Raw genomic sequence first — 24521 nt, 5'->3', positions numbered from 1 at the left:
TAGAAGACATGACCTGTGAGGGAAGACTAAAAGAATTGGGTTTGTTTCGTTTGGAAAAGAGATGACTGAGGGGGAATGTGATAGCAGTTTTCAAGTACCTAAAAGGGTATTACAAGGAGGAGGGAGGAAAAATTACTCTCCTTAACTTCTGATGATAGGACAAGAAGCAATGGGCTTAAATTGCATCCAGGGAGGTTTAGGTGGGACATGAGGAAAAACGTCTTAACTGTCAGGGAGGTTAAACACTGGAATATATTGCCTAGGAAGGTTATGGAATGTTCATCATTGGAGATATTTAAGAGCAGGTTAGACAGACATCTATCACGGATGCTCTAGTTGGTGGTTAGTCCTGGCATGAGGGAAGGTGGACTGGACTTGATGACCTCTTAAGGTCTCTTCCGGTTCTAGTATTCTGTGATTTTATACTTACCCAGTAATTAAAAACATTCTTCCCTCCCCCCACACTACCTATATCTCACCCTATCTCATCTGTTGGCAGTACTCTAGCTCCAGTGGTATATTATCTGTTCCCTCAACTGGTGACTGCAGAGAGTCAGATTTGCTTTAAATGGGATTTTACACACTGAATTCAGTTCAAGAAATGGGTTTGAGAGCGAGCACAATACCCACCAGTTGGAACAATGTTTCTTTAAGAAGTTGGAGCACTGTCTCTTCAGTGAATGACAGACCTGTTCTAGTGGTGATAGTGAATGTGTTTGATAGAGTTCTCAAAGTAACTTGGAAGAACAGGATCAGATCCATATCCCAAAAGAAATTCTTCTGTCCTGTGTAGAGCAGAATTTCATATCTCCATATGCACAGCATATTGAGGAGGAGATGAATACCAAGATTTACATAGCATAAACTGGATTAGTCGTAGGGTTTCTGGATCCAGAAATAGCTCATTGTGAGATATTTTGGAGGGTTGGTGATTGCTGTCTTTACGTCTTGAAAAAGTTAAGTGCCTTGTGTCGGGATGTCAACGAGTAGTTGAGTAGACAATTAACTAATAAGTCTGTGCTTATCAGTTAATCTTGTCATCTACTTGCATTCACACACACACACTCCCCCCTTTTCTACCTCTGTATCAGAGGCTGCAATCTGGGGAAAGGAGGACCTGGTGCTGTGGAGAACCGGCTTTAAAGCTAGTTCCCCTCAGCACCAGCTCTGCGGTGCTGCCTCCCCACTCCATGCTGCTGCCTCTATCAAAGGCAGCAGCGTGGGGGAGTGGGATCAGGGGAGACTGCCATGAAGCTGCTGCTGGGGGGAACCAGTTTTTAAGCCAGCATCAGCACCTCCTTCTCCCCCTCCCCTTGCTACCTCTATTACAGAGGCAGCAAGGGGAGGGGAATGCGAGTAGTCTAAATGTGAATGCCTCTGATACAGATGGGGTCTGAGCACCCCACGGACAGAGGCTGCTCTGCCTCCCACGGAGCAGCCTTTGTCTGTGACAAGCCTGGGCCTGCTGCAGACAGAGACTAGTCCAGCAATAGCCCCTGTCCAGAACAGGGATGGGAGGAGGGCAAGTTATGGTAGCGCCGCAGCTGAGGTAGAATTTGCCGTGCTTAGCAGTATGATACATTTTGGTGTTTTTTTCCTCAAATTCTATTTAATGCATTGTGTAATTTAGGAAAGTAGATTTAAATTATCCTTACTGTGGAAGTTGTCAACTGGAGGGAATTTGATGAGGCATGACAATACCCTGTTTCCAGTGACTGAGCGGTCTGGTTCTGTTCTCTATTTGAAAACAGGCTGACGTTCTCTTTGAAACACATCTGTGACTGTTAAATCTTAAAAGAAAGGAAATTTTTTCAGATAAACAAGGATACTTTTTCCTGTTTTGATTCTTGCTATGTTCTTGGCCTCAGTGACTTCCTGTGGCAATAAGTTTACAATATAATTATGAATTTTATCAATTTTGAATTTGCCAAAACTGATCTTTGCTATGGAGATTTGTCTGCTAAATGTTGGACTGGGAAATAAAAGATCCTACAGTATTTTCTTTTGTAATGCATACATCATTTTTTTACATTTTAAACTCTTTAGACATAAGACTTTTACTTCACTTAGTACATTTTTGTAGGAGACTTTTTGCAAGTACTAGGTTAAAAAACCTTAGTTAATGTTTCAGTTGATATCTGAGGCATCTAGTACAGGGGTGGCCAACCTGTGGCTTGCGAGCCGCAAGTGACTCTTCAAAGAAAAAATTGAGGCTCCCGCACTTGCGGCTCTGAAAGGGTCAGCGTGTGTGTGTCTGCCATACAGAGCCGGAGTCGCAGCATCCTGTGCAGAGTTCAAAATGGCCGCGTTAAAAGGGCAATGCCTGCTCTGCTCTTGAAAGGGTGGCGGCTGGGTGCCCCTCCTTTTTTTGCTCGACAAAATGCGGTGGCCGGGGCTTCCCCCCAACACTTTTTTCCTTAGGCTTTTTGTGCTGTATCCACCACTATTTTGGCTCTTCGTCTGTAACAGTTTGGCCACCCCGATCTAGTACCCTGAGAATAGGTCTAGGAGTTGATTTCTTAACCTGGCTCTGTCATGAGTTAGCTGTTTAGCCTTGAGCAAATTAATAATGGCTTGGTTTTCCAGCTTTTTGAATGCTGGAAACCTGCCTGAAATGAAATGGGGCTTCAGGTGCTTAGTATCTTGAAAAATCACTCAATTTTTCAAGGCTACGTTCCATATATTCATACATTGAGTGTCCAGCTGACTTGTGCCTTAGACAGAACCAGACCAGTCACATTATTCGAATCAGTGGAATGTCCTGCCTTCTGTAATGCTCTCCAGTTTTGTTCTCTCTCTACAGTGACAGACAGGCTTAGCTAGACCTCACAATGCCGAGCTCTTCTGAGGAGAATTCCAAAACTTTATTTCAGATTTATATTAACTTGGTTCAGTAACTCATCATTTCAGCTGTATCCCAGAGCTGTATTTGTGTCTTGTGATATTTTTCCTTTTGGCTTCTCTTTCTGAGGTGCTGCAGTTTGCCACTGACCCTGCAGCTGCTTTAGAAGAGAGCAAAGCTGGAGGAAAAAAAAAACAGGAAAAAATCTCTCTCCTCTGCTCCATATCCCTTAAGCATCTTGACAATGATCTTAGGCCACTTCAGTAAGCACAGTGCACCCCTCTCCTCTTAACAGTCCACTTTGGGCAGATGCCCTCTATTACCCTTTTTCTGTGTAGAAAAGGATTCTCTAGAGGCAGAAGGAATCAATTCCAGTGATTTGTAATCTTCAGCCTTTTGTCTACAAGGGCAGCAATGTCAGAAGAGCAGGGTGCCAAATAAGAAAAAACTGTTATTTCATTGAGGCTGCATAAGCAGTCATGTGCTTCTAACCTGATGCTCAGCTACTTCTGCCCACTTGGGCTTTGTATGAAAGGCTTTGGAAACAATATGAACATTACAGAATCTGAAACGTGACCCTCACTGCTGCCACCATGTGGTAAGGTTGATCAGAGCACAAGTGTGAAAAATCAGGATGTGGGCAGATTATAGGGGCCTATATAAGACACCGCCTCAAATATCAGGATAGTCTATAAAACTGGGACAACTGGTCAAACTACATATAGTAGACATCCGGGATTCCTTCTTGATGTCTCACATTTGAACCTCTAGGAGAAGTTAGCATGTGTGGTCCCATATAGTAGAAAGGTGTAGAACTATGAGACTTACCATCCTGGATAAGTCCATTCCAGGACATCATTTTTTGGGGAATTGTTTGTGAAATCCCAGTCTGCTGCTTGGGAGATCCAGAAGTTCTCCTATATATGTGTAAGGAATAAAGGGGGTGGGAGTGGCAGGGAGAGGGGCTAGAAAGGAGAATAATACCCACTTCTCTCAGTGATGAGGATTCATTGCTGTTTGTAAGGTGATTAGAAGATGTAAAACAATTTTCTACTATTTGCGGATGCATCCCTGAATAATATTGTACTAGTAGAAATGGAGTGTTGCACTTAATCATCTATTCTCTGTCTTTGTTTTGTGTACAGGGCCCTTTGTGACACAAAGGACTGTGGAAAGCTTTCAAAAGAACAATTTGCCTTGGCTTTCCATTTAATCAATCAGAAATTAACAAAGGGCATTGATCCTCCTCAGGTTCTGACTGCAGAAATGATCCCTCCATCAGACAGGGCCAGCTTACAAAAGGTAAGGATTTTAAGTACAAACCTCAAACATACTAAACAAACTCTTGAGTTCGAGCTATTAACAAATTAAAACCAATTTTTAAAATCTATACTTAATTCATGGTTGTACTATAAAGAAAAAACAAGATTAATTGCCATGAATACATGTAGTGTTTCTGTCAGTTTACATCTATAAATATGACTACGTGAATGCTTTCTTAGTAGATGTATTTACTACATTAGTCAATCAAGCAAATAAACATTGCTGTTGAGGAATCATGAAATCAGCTTGTCCGAAATAAATGTATTCCTGAGTATCCAAGGATGAACTTCATTATGGATCTGAAATATTACATGAACGAATTATCCTTTTCCTTAATATTGAAGCCTTTTATAAAAGTGGTATTTTCATATTTTCCTCTTTCAAGAAGTCAGTCTCTACTAAAATAAATTAAACCTGCGTGCAGCTCTGTGGTTAATTATTTTTAAAAACATGTTTTAAAACTATCCACTTGTATAAATAATAACGTTTCAAATATCCTTTGGCCTTTAAACAATCCATTGCTGTATTGACTCAGTGCCTTTTAATTGCTTAAAGTTGTGTTCAGTAGGGCAGTTAGCTTACAAAACAATCTTACCTGTGTATGATGCATTGCAATAGCTGTTGTTACTAACATTTTCTCTTAGTTTTGCTAAACATGGACATGGCTGTATTATTTTCATAATAAACAGAATGAGAAATTCTCACCTGAAAAATGATAAATTTGAAGTTTTGCATGATTTCTGAGGTTTTTGCAAATGATACCTAATTTTTTTTTACATTCCGTTAAAACAACAGCAACTTGCTTTATTTGCTCGTTTACTAATCTTTTTTGTGTTTTTGCTTTCTTTTCTGTCTTTTCCAGTTTGGACTATTTTTTCCATTCAGCACCACTCTGCTTTACATCTTTATTATTCTGTCAGTTTCTTAACTCTGCTTTCTCAAGGTTAGAGGTTCTTTGCTTTTCCTAATATATAATATCTGTTGGCTTGAAAATGAACATATCTAAATGTCTGTTGCGCAGTTTTTGAAATAGCATAACATTTTAGGTAGATACTCGTTATGCTGATATTGAAAATTTAGCCTTTTTCAATAGACTGGCTTTTCATCTGTCGGGTCCTAAATTGCTTTATAAATTTGTACCAACATTTAAAAACTATTTGTTAGCATCTTTGATTATCAGAGTTATCAGAGAAGTGCAGCCATCTATGGAGGGTAAATGTTAGTAGCTTTTGTGTTTGTATTCTAAACTTCAGCAGCACATAAAAATAATGTAACATACTTCATCCAATCAAAATTAATATAGTATAAAAAAGCCTCAGAGGGAAGCCGTGTTAGTCTGCAATTTTAAAAATGAGTAATTCTGTGACACTTTAGAGACTAACAAAAATATATAGTGTCATGAACTTTTGTGGGTAAAACCCACTTCATCGGACACGTTGTAGTGGAAATAACAGAATCCAAGATAGATATATAAAACAGCAAAAGAAGTGCTTGTTAATTTTAGGACCCATGTTAATGTGAAGATGTGGATGACAAAGGCAAGGGGAAATTAGCTTTGCAGTACAATAACCAGGTAATGTCTTTATTTAAAACCCAGGGTAACAGTGTCAAATTTGTTGATGAATTCCAGTTATGCAGTCTCTCTTTGGTTAGGTCCTGTAATGGTGTTGACCCACACTTACTCAGGAACCTGCTCTTGCAACAAACCTGGTTGCTAACTAGGGTCATGTATCTATACAAGCGACACCATCACAGGACCAATCCACATAAGCTACAACATCAGGTGCTCGTGCAACCGTATATCCTCTAATGTGATATATGCCATCAACTACCAGCAATGCCCCTCTGCCGTGTATATTGGCCAAAACGGACAGTCTCTACAATAAAGGACAAAAGGACACAAATCAGACATAAAAATGGTAGCACATACAAAGCCGTAAAGGAACATTTTAACCTACCTGATCACTCAATCATGGATTTAAAAGTAGCCATTCTTCTACAAAGGAATTTCACCACCCAATTACAAAGAGAGACTGCAGAACTGGAATTTATCTACAAATCTGACAGTTACCCTTGGCTTGAAGAAGGACATTAACTGGTTAACCCACTACAAACCAATTTCTCCTGTCTTTGACATCTGCATCTTCATATAAAAAACTATGAATTGGGATACATCCAGCCCACTTAATTAGCTTCATTAACATGGGTCCTACAATTAATAGGTACTTCTTTTGCTGTTATATATATCTTAGTTTCTGTTCTTTCCACTCCAACTCCATCTTACCTATGAAAGTTCATGCTACTATATATTTTTGTTTGTCTCTAAGATGCCACGGGACTACTTATTTTTAAATATAGGCTAAACACCCCCAAACAGTTGACTGGCATTATCACTGGTGCTAATATCCATGCTGTTACGGAATATTTTGTGGAACATTTCATGTGCAGACTTGGTACACACTAGTTGAGATCAGTGTTGCTTGCTACTTTTTATAAATATATCATGTGATACCTTCTTAAAATACTGAGATGAACTGAGATTTTCAGTGAATTTTCACTTCCAACGCACAAAGTGAAATAGGGAAGGAAATGAGTTTCAGCTGCTTTTGCAAATCTCTCCCATCCTTTTGAAGATTATAAAGGAATTCATGAATTTATTAAGCTGTTATCTGACTGAACATTCAGCTCTTCTCAAAAGATCTCATGTAGACAACTGTTTGTCCCCACTTGGGATTTATATGGGACAACTACAAATTAAGGTGAGGGTGTGGAAGGCTTCTGACAACTACTGAAGTGGTGTGTCATACTGTGGCTTGTGCAGAATGAGAACTGCACTTTTAGTCTTTTGATGCCTTCTGCCAATGTAATGACATTCCAGGAGCAAAAAATATCAACAGATGTAATCATATAGCATGACTCTCTGTTGAGGTGGAAGAAAGATATGGGTTGACAAGTAATCATTTTCTTGATAGATTTCTACCTTTACTAACATGCCTGTCAGCAAGAATGAATATAATTGATTTCTTGGAGGAAGAGAGTGGGTGATGTAATAGGTTAATTTTCTGTAATCGCTCCAATTTTTTAACATTCTTTTTAAGATGTGGGGCACCAGAACTAAATGAAGTATTCTGGTATTGGTTTCACCAGTGCTGTATGCACAATTAAAATCCTCACTACTTTTCCTATTTATAATATCCCAGGAACTCATTAATTATTTTTGCCACAGGATTTTATTGAGAGCTCATGTTGTATTTATTGCTTGTCCAGTATGCCACCAAATTATTTTCAGTCCCTGCTTTCCATTATACAGTCACCCATGCTGTAGGTATGGCCTGCATTCATTGTTCCTAGAGGTATATTTTTGTATCTGGTTGCACTAAAGCATGTTTTGAATGTGTACCATTTACTGTGTGATCCAGATTGCTATGTCTGACTGCCCTGTCCGTCTCACTGTTTGTCACTTCACCACTCTCTCATCTTTAAATTTAATCAGCAGTGATTTTATATTTACTGGGGGTCAGGTGAAAAATGCCTATCAATGGCTGCTGCACTGGGCACAGCTGGGCCAGACAGACACACAAAAAGACAAACTCAAATATGTAGTACATAGCTGTCACGGTTCCCATGTTTGCCCCCTAGCTTCCCCCTTTTTCCCCCTCCCCCTCCCTGATTATTCTGCAGTAGAACTGTCCCTCCTATCAGATCCCTCCTTTTCCATTTTCTAAGAAACAATCAAATTCCATGCACATCCCATTGTCTTAGTACACTCAAACTCTGACTGTGCTTTAAGTTATGATAAAAGGAAGCTGCATACTGAATTTGGTGACCCTCTTTAGGATGAGTTCTTGAATAAACTGACTCAAGGTGATTTTTATTAAAACAAAGAAAACATGCTTGGCAAAACATTATTTGGTTGTTTAGATGTTACTGAGCAACTGTATGAGAAAAATTAAAGGCACAGAATTGCTTCTCTGGGATTCAGTTTAAAAGTTACAGTGTGTGAATGGGGGAATAATACAGGGGCTCAGCCCAGAGAAGTTGAACAAACCCCAAAATAAAGAAAATAACCTGGTAGCGTCTGACTATACATTCCCTGTTCTACTCAGAAATTTGTAGTTTTAAGATCAGGACTTTCCTAGGCATGGATGTGTCTGAATATTCCATGCCTGTTTTTCTGGCTTAACTCATGTCTGTCCAGCTCTGCTCTGGTCACACAAAGACTGTCACAGGAAGACCACTGCTTCCAATTAAAAAACTGACACACTTTTCATTGGCTTTCCTGGCTTCCTGCAAACACTTCCTGCTTCCTTACCATTGCTGGAGACTCTCTAGGATACACTGTCTATGGTTTTAACCTTTACAGGCAACTTGTTTAACTGAATAGTAGGAATATCCAGAAAAGGGTAATACCCCTCCTGTTCATCACACCAGCAATTACATGACAGTAAGCCTTATGTCCGTACTAAGCAAACTAGATTAAACTATAGTAAAGAATAAAATTCAAACACACGAATATAATTTATTGAGGAACAGTCAACATGGTTTTTGTAAATAATGCCTCACCAATCTAATAGAATTCTTAGAGGGGGTCAACGAGCATGTGAACAAGAGGGATCCATTGGATATAATTCACTTAGATTTTCAGAAAGCCTTTTACAAGGTTCCTCACCAAAGGATCTTAAACAGCATAAGCAGTCATGGGAGATGAGGGCTGGTCTTCTCATGGGTTGGAAAGTGATTAAAAGATAGGAAACAAAGTGTCATTTTTCAGAATGGAGTGGTGTCCCCCAACAGTCCTATTCAACATACTCATGAATGAGCTGGAAAAAGGGGTAAGCAGCGAGGTGGCAAAATTTGCAGATGATACGAGGCTACTTAAGAAAGTTAAGTCTAAAGCAGATTGCAAAGAACTACAAAGGGATCTCACAAAACTGGGTGACTGGGCAACAAAAAGGCAGATGAAATTCAAGGTTGATAAATGCAAAATAATGTACACTGGAAAACATAATTCCAATTATACATGTAAAAGGATGTGGGTCTAAATTTTACAGGTTGGACCTCCCTGCTCCAGCATTGTTGGGATCTCACTGGTCCTGGATAAGGGATTTTGCTGGACTGGGGAGGTATTGACCCCTGCTATTGCCCCCGCCTGCTGGCCTCCAGCTTGGCTCTACACCCCGTGCTGGTCCTGCTGCATTGCCGACCCTGTTGGGCAGCCGTGCCCACCAACCAGACTCAATGCCACATGCTAGACGGCCCCACCATCTGCTCACTGCAGGCAGCCAGTTGCCTTGCTGGCCCTGAAGGAATCATTGCTGCTGGTCCTCCATCAGGGCTCTCTGGTCCTGCAACATTCGTGCCAGACTTTGCATGTTGCCGGACCAGAGAATCCCACTTAGGAGAGTTTCAGCCTGTAGCTGTTTCCGCTCGAGTGAGATCTTGAAGACATTGTAGAGAGTCTTCTCATAACATGCATTCAACATGCATCAACAGTCAAAAGAGCAAATAGAATGTTGGCAATTATTAAGGAGGGGATATATAATAAGACAGAAAATATCATATTGACTTTATATAAATCCATGGTGCCACCACATCTTGAATATTGCATGTAGATGTGGTTACCCCACCACAAAAAAGATGTGCTAGAATTGGAAGAGATTCAGAAAGGGATAACAAAAATTGAGGTATGAAAGGCTTCCATGTGAAGAGAGATTAATAACACAACTAAGGGGGGGATATGATGGAGGTCTATATAATAATGGCTGATATAGAAAAATTAAATAAGAAAGGTTTATTTACTCCCTCTCAACACAAGAACTAGGAGCCACCAAATGAAATTAATAAGCAGGTTTAAAACAAACAGGAGGAAGTATTTCTTCATAAAGTGTACATTCAATTTGTGGAACTCTTTGCTAGAGAATGCTGGGAAGGACAAGAATATAACAAGGTTCAAAAGAGAACTATATTAATTAATGGTGGATACATCCATTAATGGCCTGCTAGAATCTGGGAACAGGGGACATCGGATGACTCACTTGATGATTATCTGCTCTTTTCTTTCTCTCTGGGGCCCCAGGCATTGGCCATTATCAGAAGACATGATACTGGGCTAAATGGACCTTTAGACTGACGCAATATAGCTGTTCTTACGTTCATGTAAAGTTGAAGTGTATTGCCATGTTTGTGTGGCCATACCTGGACACCACCACCATTGTATCCTGCCTGACTTTACCTACTACTTGGTCCTCTATTCTGTAGTCTCCAAGTTTCTAAACATTACAAAAGTGTGTGCATTAGGGTGTAACAACAGCATTGAAGAGTTCTGATTTTGTCTTTTGATTGCTCCCACACCAAATATGTGCAATTTAGAAGTAAAATGAGGTTTGCTTTTTTAGGTGCCATGCCATACAGCTCCATTTGGGAATTGAAAGTCAAGCTGGGTTACACCTCTGTTGTTGGTTTAAGTCAGGGTATAATTTAGCCTGGAGAAACTGTGCCCTGCATGACCCTTAAAGGTTCAGGTTTTGTTGCTTGATTGGTTTGTTTTTTTCCGGGCTTGACAAATGGTGAACATTGAATTTTGTTTATATCATTTTTACAACTTATGCATGTATTTGTATATGTTCTGCTTCATTGCATGAATGTTTTAAATCAAAGCAATAAAGTAAAGCATGAAATGGGAATCTCTCTTAACTGAGGGGTGCCTGAGAACATGGAGATGGAGAGGGTGGCATTACCAGACCAGAGTTTGTGCAGTTAGAAAAAAAAAACACTTTTTGTAAATGTAACATATTTGATCTGGAGTCACTGGATCACAAGGAACTCCATAATGCTGTGTTGAGTCCCTTTTCCGAATAGAACTGAAATTGAATACAAACTCTTATTTTATCAATTTTTGTAAAAAAAAAATCATACATGCAAGGGAATGTGTTCTAATTGCCATATGTTACCATTCACAATTTCGTGCAGTTTTCTTTCCTTTGTACAAAATATATTTAGCTAATGCACAGCTCCAATTTTATGACATTTATGTGGTTACATTTAATAGCTTTGTATCTGTTCTTGGGCAGAAAATATTGTTCTTGGGCTGAGAAAGGAAAGATCCCGTTAAAGTCCTGTTTAAGGAAGCCAGTGAGATGTATAGGAAACCGCCATATGCAGATAGGATGCCCTAGAATAAAAACAATGTTTTCTAAAGAATGGCTACCATCTTTAGTGTTGCTATTCCAGTGCTTCCCAGATGATGGATTGCAGGGAGGTTTTAGAATCTATGTGCATCTGCACATATAGGGCCAAATTAACCTATCATTGGGTCGTGGCCCAAAGAAATATAGCCTGTTTCTGGCTGCCCTAGTGCAAAGAGAGAGGCTGAGGGGCAACAACACTCACCCAAATTTTGTCCAGCTACCAATCCATGATGTCAGAGGGTGAGTCAGGCTAATGCTGACTGTCACTGAGATTACATGTGCCAAGTCTCAGTTATCATAGAAAGGAACCAACTACTGAGGACACAAGCCTCCACTTCAGGGTGAAGGTGGGCTTGCTGTCCAACTTAGAGCATCATACCTTCGGTCTTGTCTGTCTTGGGATACTCAGAAAAATGTGAATGATCTAAAAGTGTGAATTTAAAGTGGCTTAATTAAGCTACATCAAGACACTGTGGACATACGGAATCAGAATTGAAATGGCCTTGATCCACTCATTTTAATTTACTTTGAAAATGAGTTAAGATGAACCTAATTAGAAACATTTTAATTCTAATTAAATACTTCCACATGAGGGCTTAATACAGTTTAATCAATTTATTTTAAGTTCACACTTTTTTAGTTCATGTACATTTTTTTTATTTTCAAATTTCAATAATCCCACAAGCAACAATCTTCTGTAAACTTTACAGGTACGTAGGAAACATTGTCTTAATGGTTTTAGTTTTGTGATTAATTTAATAGAAAACTAGCCAAGTGTTAATTATCAAAAAACTTTTTAAAAGTAAAATATATGTGAAGGCTTTTCTATGTCAAGGCTTAAGATCAGGATTCGGAGTTTGGATGAATTTATGGAATGACAAACCTTTGCAGGAGAAACACAACTTTGAATTATGGCAGATAATATAGTTTGACAGTAATATTTTGTGAATAAGATAGTGTTTTATAGTATTTTCTTTAAAGCTTTTGATCTTTAAGCCTTTATTCTTTACAAACAATTGTTGATTTTTTTTGTATTGGCTTGGATTGTGTTGATTTCTAATTCAGAGACATCAGTCAGATCTTTGACTTAATTATCATGACAGTGCCTTAGGTTAGACTGGTGATAGAGATGTAGCTGTGTTAGTCTGGTGTAGCTGAAACAAAATACAGGACTATTTCTTCTATTATTTGATCTGAGGAAGTGGGTCTGGCCCACGAAAGCTCATCATCTAATAAACCATCTTGTTAGTCTTTAAAGTGCTACATAGTCCTGTATTTTGTTTTAGGTTAGACTGATGGGTCCTATTGACATCACCATCTCCTCTTCTTGCCCAAAGAGAAATGGACCCAGCTTTTTACTGAGCCTGTCATTATTACTTAAGATTGAGAAGCATTTTCTCCAGGTATTTTGTATTGCCAGTATAGTGGTGATATTAAACATATGGGACATGAAATAAAATAGTTCTACAAAATGTATAATCAATATAACTTCTACACCCTCTAAATCTTTATTTCAGTCAAACTTTGTTATTGCAAGGTAAAAGTTCTGAGGGTTTTCACTTTAGTTTCACTGTAGTGTTGATGGAGAGGAGCAGTTTTAGAAGAGTAGGCTTAAAATTAACAACTGTACGTTTCATTTGTTACCATAGACCTCAATACTAAGTTTAGTTTGTATTTTATAAATTAAGGCATTTATTTTCTGTTTTGCAGAGCGCTGTAGGATTGACTCCAGTGGCAGATTTTTCTGCAATTAAAGAGCTTGATACTTTAAACAATGAGATAGTTGATCTGCAGAGGTAGGTAAAGGAGAATTACAACTGTCTCATATCTTAGTTACTCAAAAATGGCTTATTTAGTATATTTTAAAATAATTTGGTATTTTAAACCCTAATAGTAATTCAGCAAACTATTGGCAATGTGCTGTTTTTTCTATTAGAGTCACTATGGTCATTCTTTGCAGAAGTGTTGATGTCATATTGACATCGTTTTCTGTTGAGTCTAAAAGGTGTTAGTTTAATTTGTGCAATATAAGATTTTAACTTGTGCTGGTGTGTGGAGGGGAAACAAGTGGGTAGTAGAGGCTTGAGCATAGGCATATTGTCTTGCTTGCTGCATGGTAATTACCTTTTTATTAGATAGCAAGATATGTATGCACCTTTATAAAGATGATCACCTGGAGCTTGTACACTTAATCTGTAGACAGACTCTGAATTTGTGTTAAATTCTAAATGGACAGGTTTTATTATAAATACCATAGAAGAAAAGCAGAGGGAAATCTTTGGAGACTCATATGTATGTAGAACAGTTGTAATGATGATAAATTCCTATCAAGATTCTAAGAAAAGGTTGTAGAAGTAAAGAGGGTAGACAGAATCATTAGACAATGTTTGTGAATACCCTCAGGTTGGAGAATTTGTGTAATAAAACATAAGTACTTATTTTGTTGGTAGTATTCAGACTAATCGGGTGGAGAAGGGAGGATTCAGCAAAGGGAGCGTGGCTGTGGAATTTTTAACAAAAATAAAGCGTAGTGCAATCACCACCAGTGATGGATTGGAGGCAACCTATCCTTGTTTTTTGAAGAATTCTTTAGCTTTGGGATTTTATAGGTAGATGTTTATCTAAAAGAGGAGCATGGGAGTAGTGACAGGCCCAGCCAGTGCTGCCACTTAACGTGGGGAGAGGCAGCTCTCCTAAAAGCCTCCCCCATCCACATGTGTGAGAGAAGCAGGGCAGGGCCTACAAGAGGTGGAGCCGTTCTCCAAGAACAGCAGAAACTTCCCCCACTAACGATCAGGACTGGGGCCCCTGTTTTGACTACTCACTCCAGTCTCTGGCAGAGATGAACATACCACATATACTGTCGCGGCCCCTGGAAGTAACAAGATGAGATGTCTGGATCTGTTTTCTGCAGTGTGACTTGGGGGTTATCCCTAGTTTTTCCTGCCCCTCTTCCTGGCTTTCTTTCCCACTACCATCCTAGTTTTTCCACCATCCCCTCGGCAAAGATCCTCCTTCTTTTGACATCTGATTCAATATTTCAGTTTTTTTCTCTCTTTGAACACTATCAGTGATTCATGGTCTGCAATTGAAACCTAATGCTATATGCACTTAGTCCCTTGGACTTAGCATTAACAGCAGCACAGAAAGGACCCTCTGTGAAAACATGCATTTTACATGTAATTCCTAGTAGTGTTCAAATATTATCTTTATTGCCAAGAATAATGAAATGCACGAATATTTACTGTGCTTGATATGACTCAGTGGGTTTAGGAGTATTTTTCAACCTGGCTTCATTCTTAGTATCTCTGGAACATGCTTTATTGGGATTGAGAGCTTTACTCTCTGCAAAATTAAGGAAGAAAAGGAAACCTGAATTGGTACAATTTTTGACATGTTTCCACTGTGCATCCTTAGTGATTTTTTCCCCCACTTACATTTTGTGGAACATAGTGAGTCCCTGGAATTGCTATTACATAACAATAACTGATTCACTGAATTAAGAGGGAAATGTGCATAATTTTTATTATACATGATAACAGATTGTTTAAAAACTCAACATCACTGTTGAGGGGGAGGGATAGCTAAGTGGTTTGAGCATTGGCCTGCAAAATCCAGGATTGTGAGTTCAATCCTTGTGGAGGCCATTTAGGGATTTGGGACAAAAATTCATCAGGGATAATACTTGGTCCTGCTGTGAAGGCAGGGGACTGGACTCAATGACCATTCAAGGTCCCTTCCAGTTCTAGGAGATAGGCAATCTCCATTATTAATGAACAGTTAATAAGAAATTCTGCAAACTCAAAGGCTTACACAAAAAAGAATAATAGACAATAGCTTTATTAAAATGCAGTTTGGCCCAGTTAGGCTTCCATTCAGACACAAAAATAGTAAACGTCACTTTCATTAAAGGGTATTATCAGAAAGAATAATACCGAAATATAACATGCTTGTTAAAAAGCTGTTAATTTTTTTGCTCTTTGATAATCAGTGTTCCTCTTAATATGTAACCTAACAGAAAACTAAATTACTGCTCATTCAGTTTAAAGCAAAAATGTTAGGTAGTGCAGCCTGAGGGCAAGAATATTTCATCATTCACCCTTATCCAACCAAAAAAAACCAACTGGAAAATGTTATTAAATTACTGTGATCACTAAGACATTACTTTTAAAATCTGATGTAACATTTGGCAGCTGTTAATTGATTATTAAATGTGCATGATAAATCTAAGATTTCCTTGATAAGCTTCTGTTTTTCTTCTGCTCTTCTGTGTTTGGTTTGTGTACTTGTTCTAGAATTATCTGTGTTAAAAAAAAAAATCCATGGAGGGGAAAGTAAATTGACCTATCAAGGAAGTAACTTGTACACAACTTTTAACAAAAAATGGTTTGTTAAGCTTTGGATGTTATTGTAAAGCAGGGGTGGGCAATAATTTTGGAAGGGGGGGGGGCCACTTCACAAATTTCGGAAGTGTCTGTGGGCCCCGGGCAGAAGGGGCGGGGTAAAATATTATGTCTGACACAAAAGGTTTCAATGTTTTCTTTATTTATGGAAGGGTAAGGTTGAGGTCACTGACCCACAAAAAAGTCAGTTGGGAACCACACAAATGAGAAGCAAAATCTCCTCCAAAACCCCCCAACTCACACTGATGTGGCTCCAACTGAGATAGCTCACTCCTCTTGTGTTCCAGCCTTGTGGGGGGAAGGGAAGGGAAGAGAAGGAAAGGGGGAAACTGAGGTTCAGGGCTTCCCATAGACAAGATTTACTTTTCTGGGGTTCTGGAGTTAGTGAATTTTATGGACCTCCTTAGGCTCTGGGATAGGGATAAAAATGGGGGGTACAATGTGCAAGACAGGCCTGCCAGCAAGTAGGATAGGGATGGGGTGCAGGATCTCAGAGGGAGCTGAAGTAGGCTGGACGTAGGGTGTCTGGCCACGTGGAGGGAGCAGGAACAAGGGAGGGTACCATGTATGGCCAGAAGAGCGGGTGCAAGAACAAGGGAGGGTGTGGGAGCAAGCTGGGGTGCTGGGTCCTGGGGGGAAGGGAAGTGATGGGATTGGGGTGGGGAGAGTCTGGGCATGAGGGGGAACCTTACCTGGCTTCATGCTCTCTTGAAGCAATAGCTGCAGCTACGCTTTCGCGACTGCCCCAGAGGGAGGCCCCACTGTCACGTCCACGTGGAGCTGGAGACCCTGCTGCCATAGCCATGTGATCCAGGGCCAGCCCCAATGCACTGCAGCCACAGGCCATCCTGGAGGCTTGAGGTGCCGCTGCCATGGCCACGCGGTCCAGGGCCGGCCCCAAGGCACTACAGTTGCTGCGGCTGAGGCCTACCTCCAGGGCCAGCGGCCAGACTGCCCTGGAAGTGATGTGGCCAAGGAAAGGCTGCCCCAGAGGCACCACTGATGCAACTACACAGCTTGGGGCGGGCCCCAGAGGTGCTGTGGCCACAGGCCACCCCCGGAGATGACATGGCCACAGCCAGGCAGCCTGGGGCCGGCCTTGGAGGCACCACTGTTGTGGCTAGGCATGCCAGGACTGGTTCCGGCGCTGCCTCCTCTTCAGCGACTACCAGGGGGTAGAGGGGCAGGGCTGAGCTACATCTCTCCCCCGTCCCCCGTGCACACCCATTGGAGGCAGGACCTGTAATTGCCTTGCGGGCCGCATCAAAGCCCAAGGCCCGCTCAGAAGCTTTTGCTCACCCGTCTTGTTCACCCACAAACAAAGGGAGAGTTGCATTTCTTGATATAAACACTTGTTTACATGGTTTTTTTTTAAAAAAAAAGCTTTTGTCTGACTTGGGGCTTTTTCTGTTATTGTCAGTGATAGCTAGGAATTTATCAGTGATCATTACTGTTACTTAAACTTGAATATATTTCTACGAAAGTAGATCTGATGTGACATAGCGTATATCTGTATATGGGATCTATGAGTTCATCTGGTTAAAAACAAATTAGCCTTTTTGCCTCTAAACTTCTCTGTAAATGGTGCAAAAAACCTTGTGACTACAGCTTAACTTTTTAGTTGATATCTTGGTGCTGTGTACTGTGTGCTTGTTGTTTTACCTGTTTTTCCAAGGGTTAAATGTGTGGAAGCTGATGCAATCCCTCCCACTTTTCCCAGCAGTCTTCGTTAGACAATTGTTCCATGGCAACAGTGAGATCACTGAAGACAGTATTTCATTGATTCCCCCTCCTTCCCTTTCCCTTTTTGAGCTGTTCTTTTCGCCTAACTACACTTTAATGCAAAAGCTTTTTTTTTAATGCTGGGCAAATGTAAAATAATCTGCTTTATAAATAAGGAACAGAGATCCCCCTATTTTTTTATTATTTAATGTTTCACTATGTATTTAAAAAGAGAAACAGGATTAGGGGGTTGGATAACTGTGCCTGCTGTAACTGATGTTCTTAAGTATTCCTGCATATTTTGTTGGTCTTCTAGGGAAAAGAATAATGTGGAACAGGAACTCAAGGAGAAAGAAGATACTATCAAACTGAGGACAAGTGAGATCCAGGTAAATGGGCTATATCATTTCTCATTTTTCACTTCTGATTTTGGTGCATGTATTCATTCATTCTTACAGCAATATGACTGAGTCTTTAAACCACCAGTGAAAATATTTCAGTGTCATGCAGATTAAGACTAATAAACTGGTCAAATTAAATCACAGTAAATCCCTAGTTGGGAGGATTATTTGTTGCTCTTATGGAATATTTCTTTTTAAATCTAAATATCCTTTTTTTAAATGGCTTTACTTTAAGAGGACTATGACAGTGTTTTCATAGAATCAGCAAATTCAAATGTTATTTCTGTTTTCTGTGATTGAAGACCTAATCTAGGCAGTTAAATGCCAGGGTTTATGGTGCTTTTAGTCAGCCAAGCCCTGTATTAAATGCTGCAAAGCTATTTTTCAGTTATGTGGTAAATTACAATAGCAGCTTGAGTTGCTGCATTTAAAAATCAAAATTTTACTGCAACATGACTACTAATTATTTCAATACTTTTTGGATTACCAATTGACATTAAAAAATTAAGTTTACATTTGATAGAGAATACATAATGGCAGTTTTCTTACATTTTCTGACCTGAGGTAAAATGTGGCAATGTCTTCCTCATAACCGTGTTATGAATTTTTGCTTACCTATTTTATGTTATACTACTTGTGACTGGATGATAATTAATTGCATGACCTTTCAGAAGATAATGAAATCCTGACATATCAGTAACAATGTCAGCCAAATGAATATGCAACAAGATGTCAAATAGAAGTCTGCTATACCAGATATATTAATTAAATCTGGTCACTCATGTGAATGGAATCTAATTTTAATAATCTAGTAAAACCTTTCTTCCATGAAAAAAACTATCATGAATATTCATGTCTCATACACAGGGATAATTTTGTATGATGTGTGTTGGGATCTTGTGGTTTATATGTGTTTATTCACTGAAGAGTGAATTCCTGGTTATGATTGAAAAGAAGGCAAATAGTGCTAAATTCAAACTTTTTAGTCTGTTAATTCCTGTTAAGAAAACAAAAAATCATGCTACTCAAGTGTATTGTGTATCTAGTTTTTGAGATCAAGAGGGAATGCAAGACAAATGTAGTAAATTAATATTGTCTAAAGCAGTCTCATTGGAAGCAACTGTTTGGAAGTTTTGTCAATGTGAATATCAAGTGGGCCTGCATAGTGGCTTATTCATTGTTTTCCTCTGATGAAAGGCAGACAAAGGTGATATGATATGTTGTGATTATGATATGAATTTCAGTTATGTTGGACTTGTGTCTGGGTTTTGGAGTTTACAAGCCAGAGTAGCTACAAGGTAACAAATTCAGATTGTCACTAAATCGTCATGTCTATCTGTTTTGTGGTTTTGATTCCTGTTTTGCTCTCTACCAAAAGAAATGCATACCATTTTACTTTCTAATATGTCGTCTGCCAGACTCATTTAGTAATATCACTGTCTAGTATCTACATCATCAAAATGATTTTTGTGGTGACAGTTTCTCTCAAACATCTCCAGGTTGTGCTTTAGCTGAATGAGCTGTGGAGAAGACTTGGGAAATACAGTTCTGTAGCAGAAATTAAATTTTTGGTGTGTATATAAAAAGATGCTAAAGAACAATAATGGGAATGGAATTTTAGATTAAAGGTATCAGTATAAACACTAAGTTTTACTGAAGTACAGCAACTGAAAAATATGAAGAGCTATATTGAAAGGCCAAAAGGGTCCATTAAATCATCTAGTCTGACTGCTTGTATAATTTTTAACCCAGTTTCTCCTGCATTAAGCCTGGAACATATATTTGATTTAAAGCATATTTTCCAGAAAGATTTCCAGACATGATTTGAAGACCTCAGGATATGGAGGATCTATCACTTCTCTCGATAGCTTGTTCCAGTGGTTAATGACCCTCACTATCTAAATAAAATACATACATTTAATATGCCATATTTCAAATTTGAATTTATATATCTTTAACCTGGAGCCATTGCTTCTTGTTATGCCTTTCTTTTTCTGATTTGCTCTGAATTTGACAGATTATCTGTAGACTATAGTATAGCCAGAAGTATTAATATGGATGGACAGAATAACTATCCCCTTCACCCAAACAAATATTTGGAATGTTTGTCAGCATAATTCAGTAGGAGCAAATTGCATCTACTGAATGTAGCTAACTAAAAGCTATCTTTTCTATTTCCGTTTCTTTATCTTCTTTTAGCTTCCTTCCATCTGTTTTATTTTGACTTATCGTCTGTTTTCATTCCATTTATTTCCTTTTCTTTAAAAAGCAGCACCCTTTCATGTGATTTTTTTTCTTCACATTGAAAATTTTGATTTTTGTGGTTGTCTCTTCCCCTTTTTTCTTTACTGTTCTGTCCCTTCTGCTTACTGCAATCTCATTTCTATCCCCCATTCTCTCTAGAATTCTTTCTATAGTTTGTTCTATCTATGACAATACTCAGTGCTCTAAAATGAGCTGATTGTCACAATACACTGTAAGGACATAGGTAGCATTGTTTCTGTTTTACAGGAGAGAAGGTATTTTAGCATCCTAAAGCTCCAATTTCAATCAGAGCTTCATGGCCCTTGATACTGTACAAACACATAGATAGTCCCTGCTATAAAGCTTGTAAACTACTGTCCTGCTCTTGTATACACTTATGCATTTGCTTTACTTTATGCACATGTGGCTAGGCAATTGATTTAAATTAAATGCAAGTAAATGCTTGTAGGATTAGAGCCTGAATTAAGACAAGGGAAAGGGCAGATAAGTGAAACAGTTGCAGTGCTAAAAGGCTTTGTGATTTGTGTAAGACCATAGAGTCTGTTTCAGACATGGGAGGAGAACATAAGGGTTTCTTGATCCAAGTTCAAAATTTAGTCTGCTAGACCAGCGGTTCTCAAAATGTGAGATGGGACCCCCATAGTTGGTCAAGGCCTCATTTTAATGGGATTGCCAGGGTTGGGGGCCAGGGCTGAAGCCCAAGAGTTTGAGCCTGGTGTGGTAGGTCTTTGGCTCCCTCTACCCTGCCCTGGTCATTTGAAGAAGTGGGCTGTGCCCACAAAAGCTCATGATACCATCTACATGTTTTTTAGTCTATAAAGTGCTACCAGACCATTTGCTTGCTGTTTTTTTCTGTAACAGACTAACTCGGCTACCCCCTGAAGCTCCAAGGTGGCTAGGGCATGGATCCTCTCCCACCCAGGATCATGCAGTAATTTGGTTGTCAGAAGGATGTCATGGTGCAGTAAAGTTTGAGAACTGACGTGTTAGACTATGCTTCTTTTATCGCATTCTTTCTTCATGGCCTGACTCCACAGCCTCTCTACAGAGGAGCCAATTTAGCTGGCTGAGAAGCAACTTGCATTTGGCCCGAATACTATCATCAGCATTTTGGGCAGCTACCCATTCTCCATGGGTTCCTTTCAAAATGGAGATATCCCGGGCTTGTGGTCTTCACACACCTCTTAGTGCCAGGTCTGACTTACGTGGTAGAAGACTATGAATGTTAGGGGGGAAAAAACTGAGTCAGGCTTCCAGATGCACTGTTGACTTTGTGTTAAAGATTTCCAACAACAAAAATGGATAATCTTGTATATTGAAGGAAAAATAGGTCCATGACATTGAGCTTCCAGAATGAGGTTCACAAGAAGGTATTGTGGAAATTAGAAATGGGGCTATAAATCTAAATATCATTTTTAAAAAACTACTTATCAGTAGCTCAGAAAGAAAATAGCGTATTTGAGCTTTTGGGGTCCGTTATAGAAAGGAACCTAACCCTTCTGTCAAAGGTGTTCAGATAATTAGTAAGAGGAAGTTATTAGCAAATGAGTTTACATTTCCTGACACCTGAATGAAAACAAAGTTTAATTAAACCAGTTTGCTGTCAGAATGAGTTCACAATTTACAGTAAATTAGGCAGAGAAGAACAGAGTTAGAGTTCACACAGTTAATTGAGCAGATCAAGGTGTAATCTCAATTACGTTGAGGTTTTCTTAACTGTGGAGAATTGTTTAATCATTTTCCTATAGCCTTACCCTGGCCTCCTCATTCCCGTATTTGCATCAGTCTGCTCCCTTCTCCTCTGCTTCAGACACCTTTGCTTTTATGGTATGTCACCATTTCACTCCTCCTATCAGAACTATATTTTTACTGAGCCACAAACCTTTCCCTTTGCTCTTCCAGAAATGCAAGCCTAGATGGTCTGCCTATAGAAGCATCTTTGCATTTTTTCTATGCCACCTCTTTACAAGGAAGAAAAGCTTTCTCATGAAAATTTGGAGAGATGGCTTCAGATGCTTGGGCTCTGCATTACATAACTCATGTGCAAGTTGCAAATAGCTGAGAAGTCCAGGATGATTTTAAAGCAGCGGTTTTCAGACTTTTTTTTTTCTTGTGGCCCAGTTGAAGAAAAGTGGTGATGCTCATGACCCAACATAATTATATCTTTTGACTATAGTGCAGGCTTTGGGGGGGAGGGGGCAGGGGGAGATGGAGGGCTAGAAATGAGAGATCTGGGGTGCAGGAGGGGGCTCCAGGCTCAGATCGCCTCAGGGCAGGGGATTGATGCTCATGACACAGGCTAACATCCAGCAGCTCCTGGTCAGCGGGGCAGTGGAGGTGCTAAGGCAGCTTCCCACCTCTCCTGGTTCTGAAGACCACACTGTGCCCCAGAAGTGGCCATCAGTAGATCTGGCTCCTGACAGAAGCACGCAAATAGCTCTGCATGCTGCTCTGGCCCACAGGCACAGCACATGCCCCCACCAGCTCCCATTAGCTGGGAATTGGCCACTGGGAGTGTGGAGCCAATGCTCAGGGTGGGGGCAGCGCATGGAGTCCTATGCCCCCTCCCATCCCCACCTAGGAGCCAGACCTGCCAGTGCCAGGACAGTCAGGAAACCTGCCTTAGTACCACGGTTCTCAATAAGCTGTGCACTTTTGTGCACATGCAGGTAAATTCCAACCAGGAAGAGAGGGTGAGGTGTGGAGTCAAGCACAGGTTTCGGAGGGATGCGGGGGCAGAGGGAGGAGAATAGGTGAGATGCAGGGCCAGGCAGAGGTCTCTGGGTGATGGACAGGATGGGGAGAACAGGTGAAATGTGTGGCTGGGCACAGATCTCTGGCCAGTGATCCTTGGGCTATGGGCCCTAAGCCCAGGTACTGGCTGTTTGTGTTTGGGAGGCAGACAGCATGGCCCTGGAATATCTATACTGGTGGCATATGCGGGGCAGATGGCAAGGCTGGGTACAACTGTAGGGAATGTGAGGAGGTAGGCAATTAGCCAGGCCTATACTGGTACCAGCTGGCTGTGCGTGGTCCTGATGGGGGCACAGGTAGTGGGGCACGCACAGTGTGTATTGGGGGCACAGGCCAGCAAGCTGGGTTGTTTTCAAGGCGGGTGTGTTCAGGGTCATGCACCTTGTTAATTATCCTTTTTAAAGTATTTTTTTCTTAATAGCTTCAGGTTTTTTTTTTTAATTTACACACACACACACACACACACACACACACACACACACACACACACACACTTCTTTTTTTGTGTAAGGAAAAAAAGTACTGGTACACCAGGGTCAAAGTTGTTGGGGGAGGGAAAAAAGCTGCGCTGGGGGCCAAAATGCAGTCATGGCCCCTTTTAGAACCACGTGTCCCGGGTGGGCTTCCATCAAGAGCCAAGCCACCCCAGGAAAAAGGAAATAAGTACTGGTATGCCACAGAGGAATCCCATTCAATTCAATAAAATGGGAAAATAGGTACCGGTACACCATCCCGGGGCGTACTGTCACAAAAAAACCACTCTGTGCGCGCGCGCGCATGCGTGTATGCGCACACCCTCACCCCCGCGTATATATAATTTTGTTAGTAACTTGTGTGGTGCCACAGTGGCACACATCCAAACAAACACATATGACATCAATATTAGTGCACAAGAAAATACTCATCTTGCTCACAAATGGAAAATCTTAGAGCAGTGTTTCCTAAACTGTGTTCCGCAAGGCAGTCGGAGGTGTGCCACGGAGAATAACAGAATTCAAAATGGCTGCCCTTAAAGGACTCAGTAACTTTCCCCTGACCCTTTTCCTCCCAACCTTTTTTTTTTGGTGTTCCTCAGTCTTAAAAAGTTTAAGAAACACTTTCTTAGAGGGAACGCTGCTAAGCACTCCCTCTAGGGTTACCCTACGGCAGAGCTACTCAACTTGGGAAGTCCTGAAGCCGCTATGATACTCTCAGCATTTGCTGAGGGCCACAACTTAAGTGTGATTGCATATACGTGCAAATATATATGCAAAAAGCTTCTTTCACACTGACAGGCATGAATACAAAGCACTTCCTACAATGCCCAGGTGCTCCCAGCACCTCCTCCCTGGGGGCTAGATATGCTGACACCCTGTATCCATCTGTTCCAGTCAGCCCATCTGCTTGCGTCTTTCAGTGCTTACCCTGCCTGGGGGAGACCTTGCCATTGTGAAGTGTGTTCCCACTGGAGGCCATATTCAAAAGATCCCACCTGTAGACCTCAACTTGAGCCTTGCGTAAACTCAAACCTCACTGCAGGCCGCGTGTTGAGTAGCCCTGCCCTACAGTAAGGTGACCCAATGCCTGACACCATGTGACCCAGTACTGGGGTGTTAAGACACATAAAGACAATGACAAGACAGCA

At 40.4% G+C, this 24521-nt stretch overlaps 1 protein-coding gene across 2 annotated transcripts in view; it reads left to right on the top strand.

Annotated features, from left to right (window-relative positions):
- The window catches only part of EPS15 (epidermal growth factor receptor pathway substrate 15), a 125677-nt gene that overhangs the window by 75193 nt on the left and 25963 nt on the right, over nt 1-24521 (top strand). For both annotated transcript variants that reach the window (XM_075935959.2, XM_075935960.2), the window contains 3 exons: nt 3988-4144; nt 13063-13148; nt 17794-17866. In XM_075935959.2, coding sequence (XP_075792074.1) covers nt 3988-4144; nt 13063-13148; nt 17794-17866 — 316 coding nt within the window. The remainder of the gene's footprint in view (nt 1-3987; nt 4145-13062; nt 13149-17793; nt 17867-24521) is intronic.

Source organism: Pelodiscus sinensis, chromosome 9, assembly GCF_052426305.1.
Source record: "Pelodiscus sinensis isolate ZL-2025 chromosome 9, ASM5242630v1, whole genome shotgun sequence".
Classification (NCBI taxonomy): domain Eukaryota; kingdom Metazoa; phylum Chordata; order Testudines; family Trionychidae; genus Pelodiscus; species Pelodiscus sinensis.
This window is presented reverse-complemented; position numbering and strand designations above follow the sequence as displayed.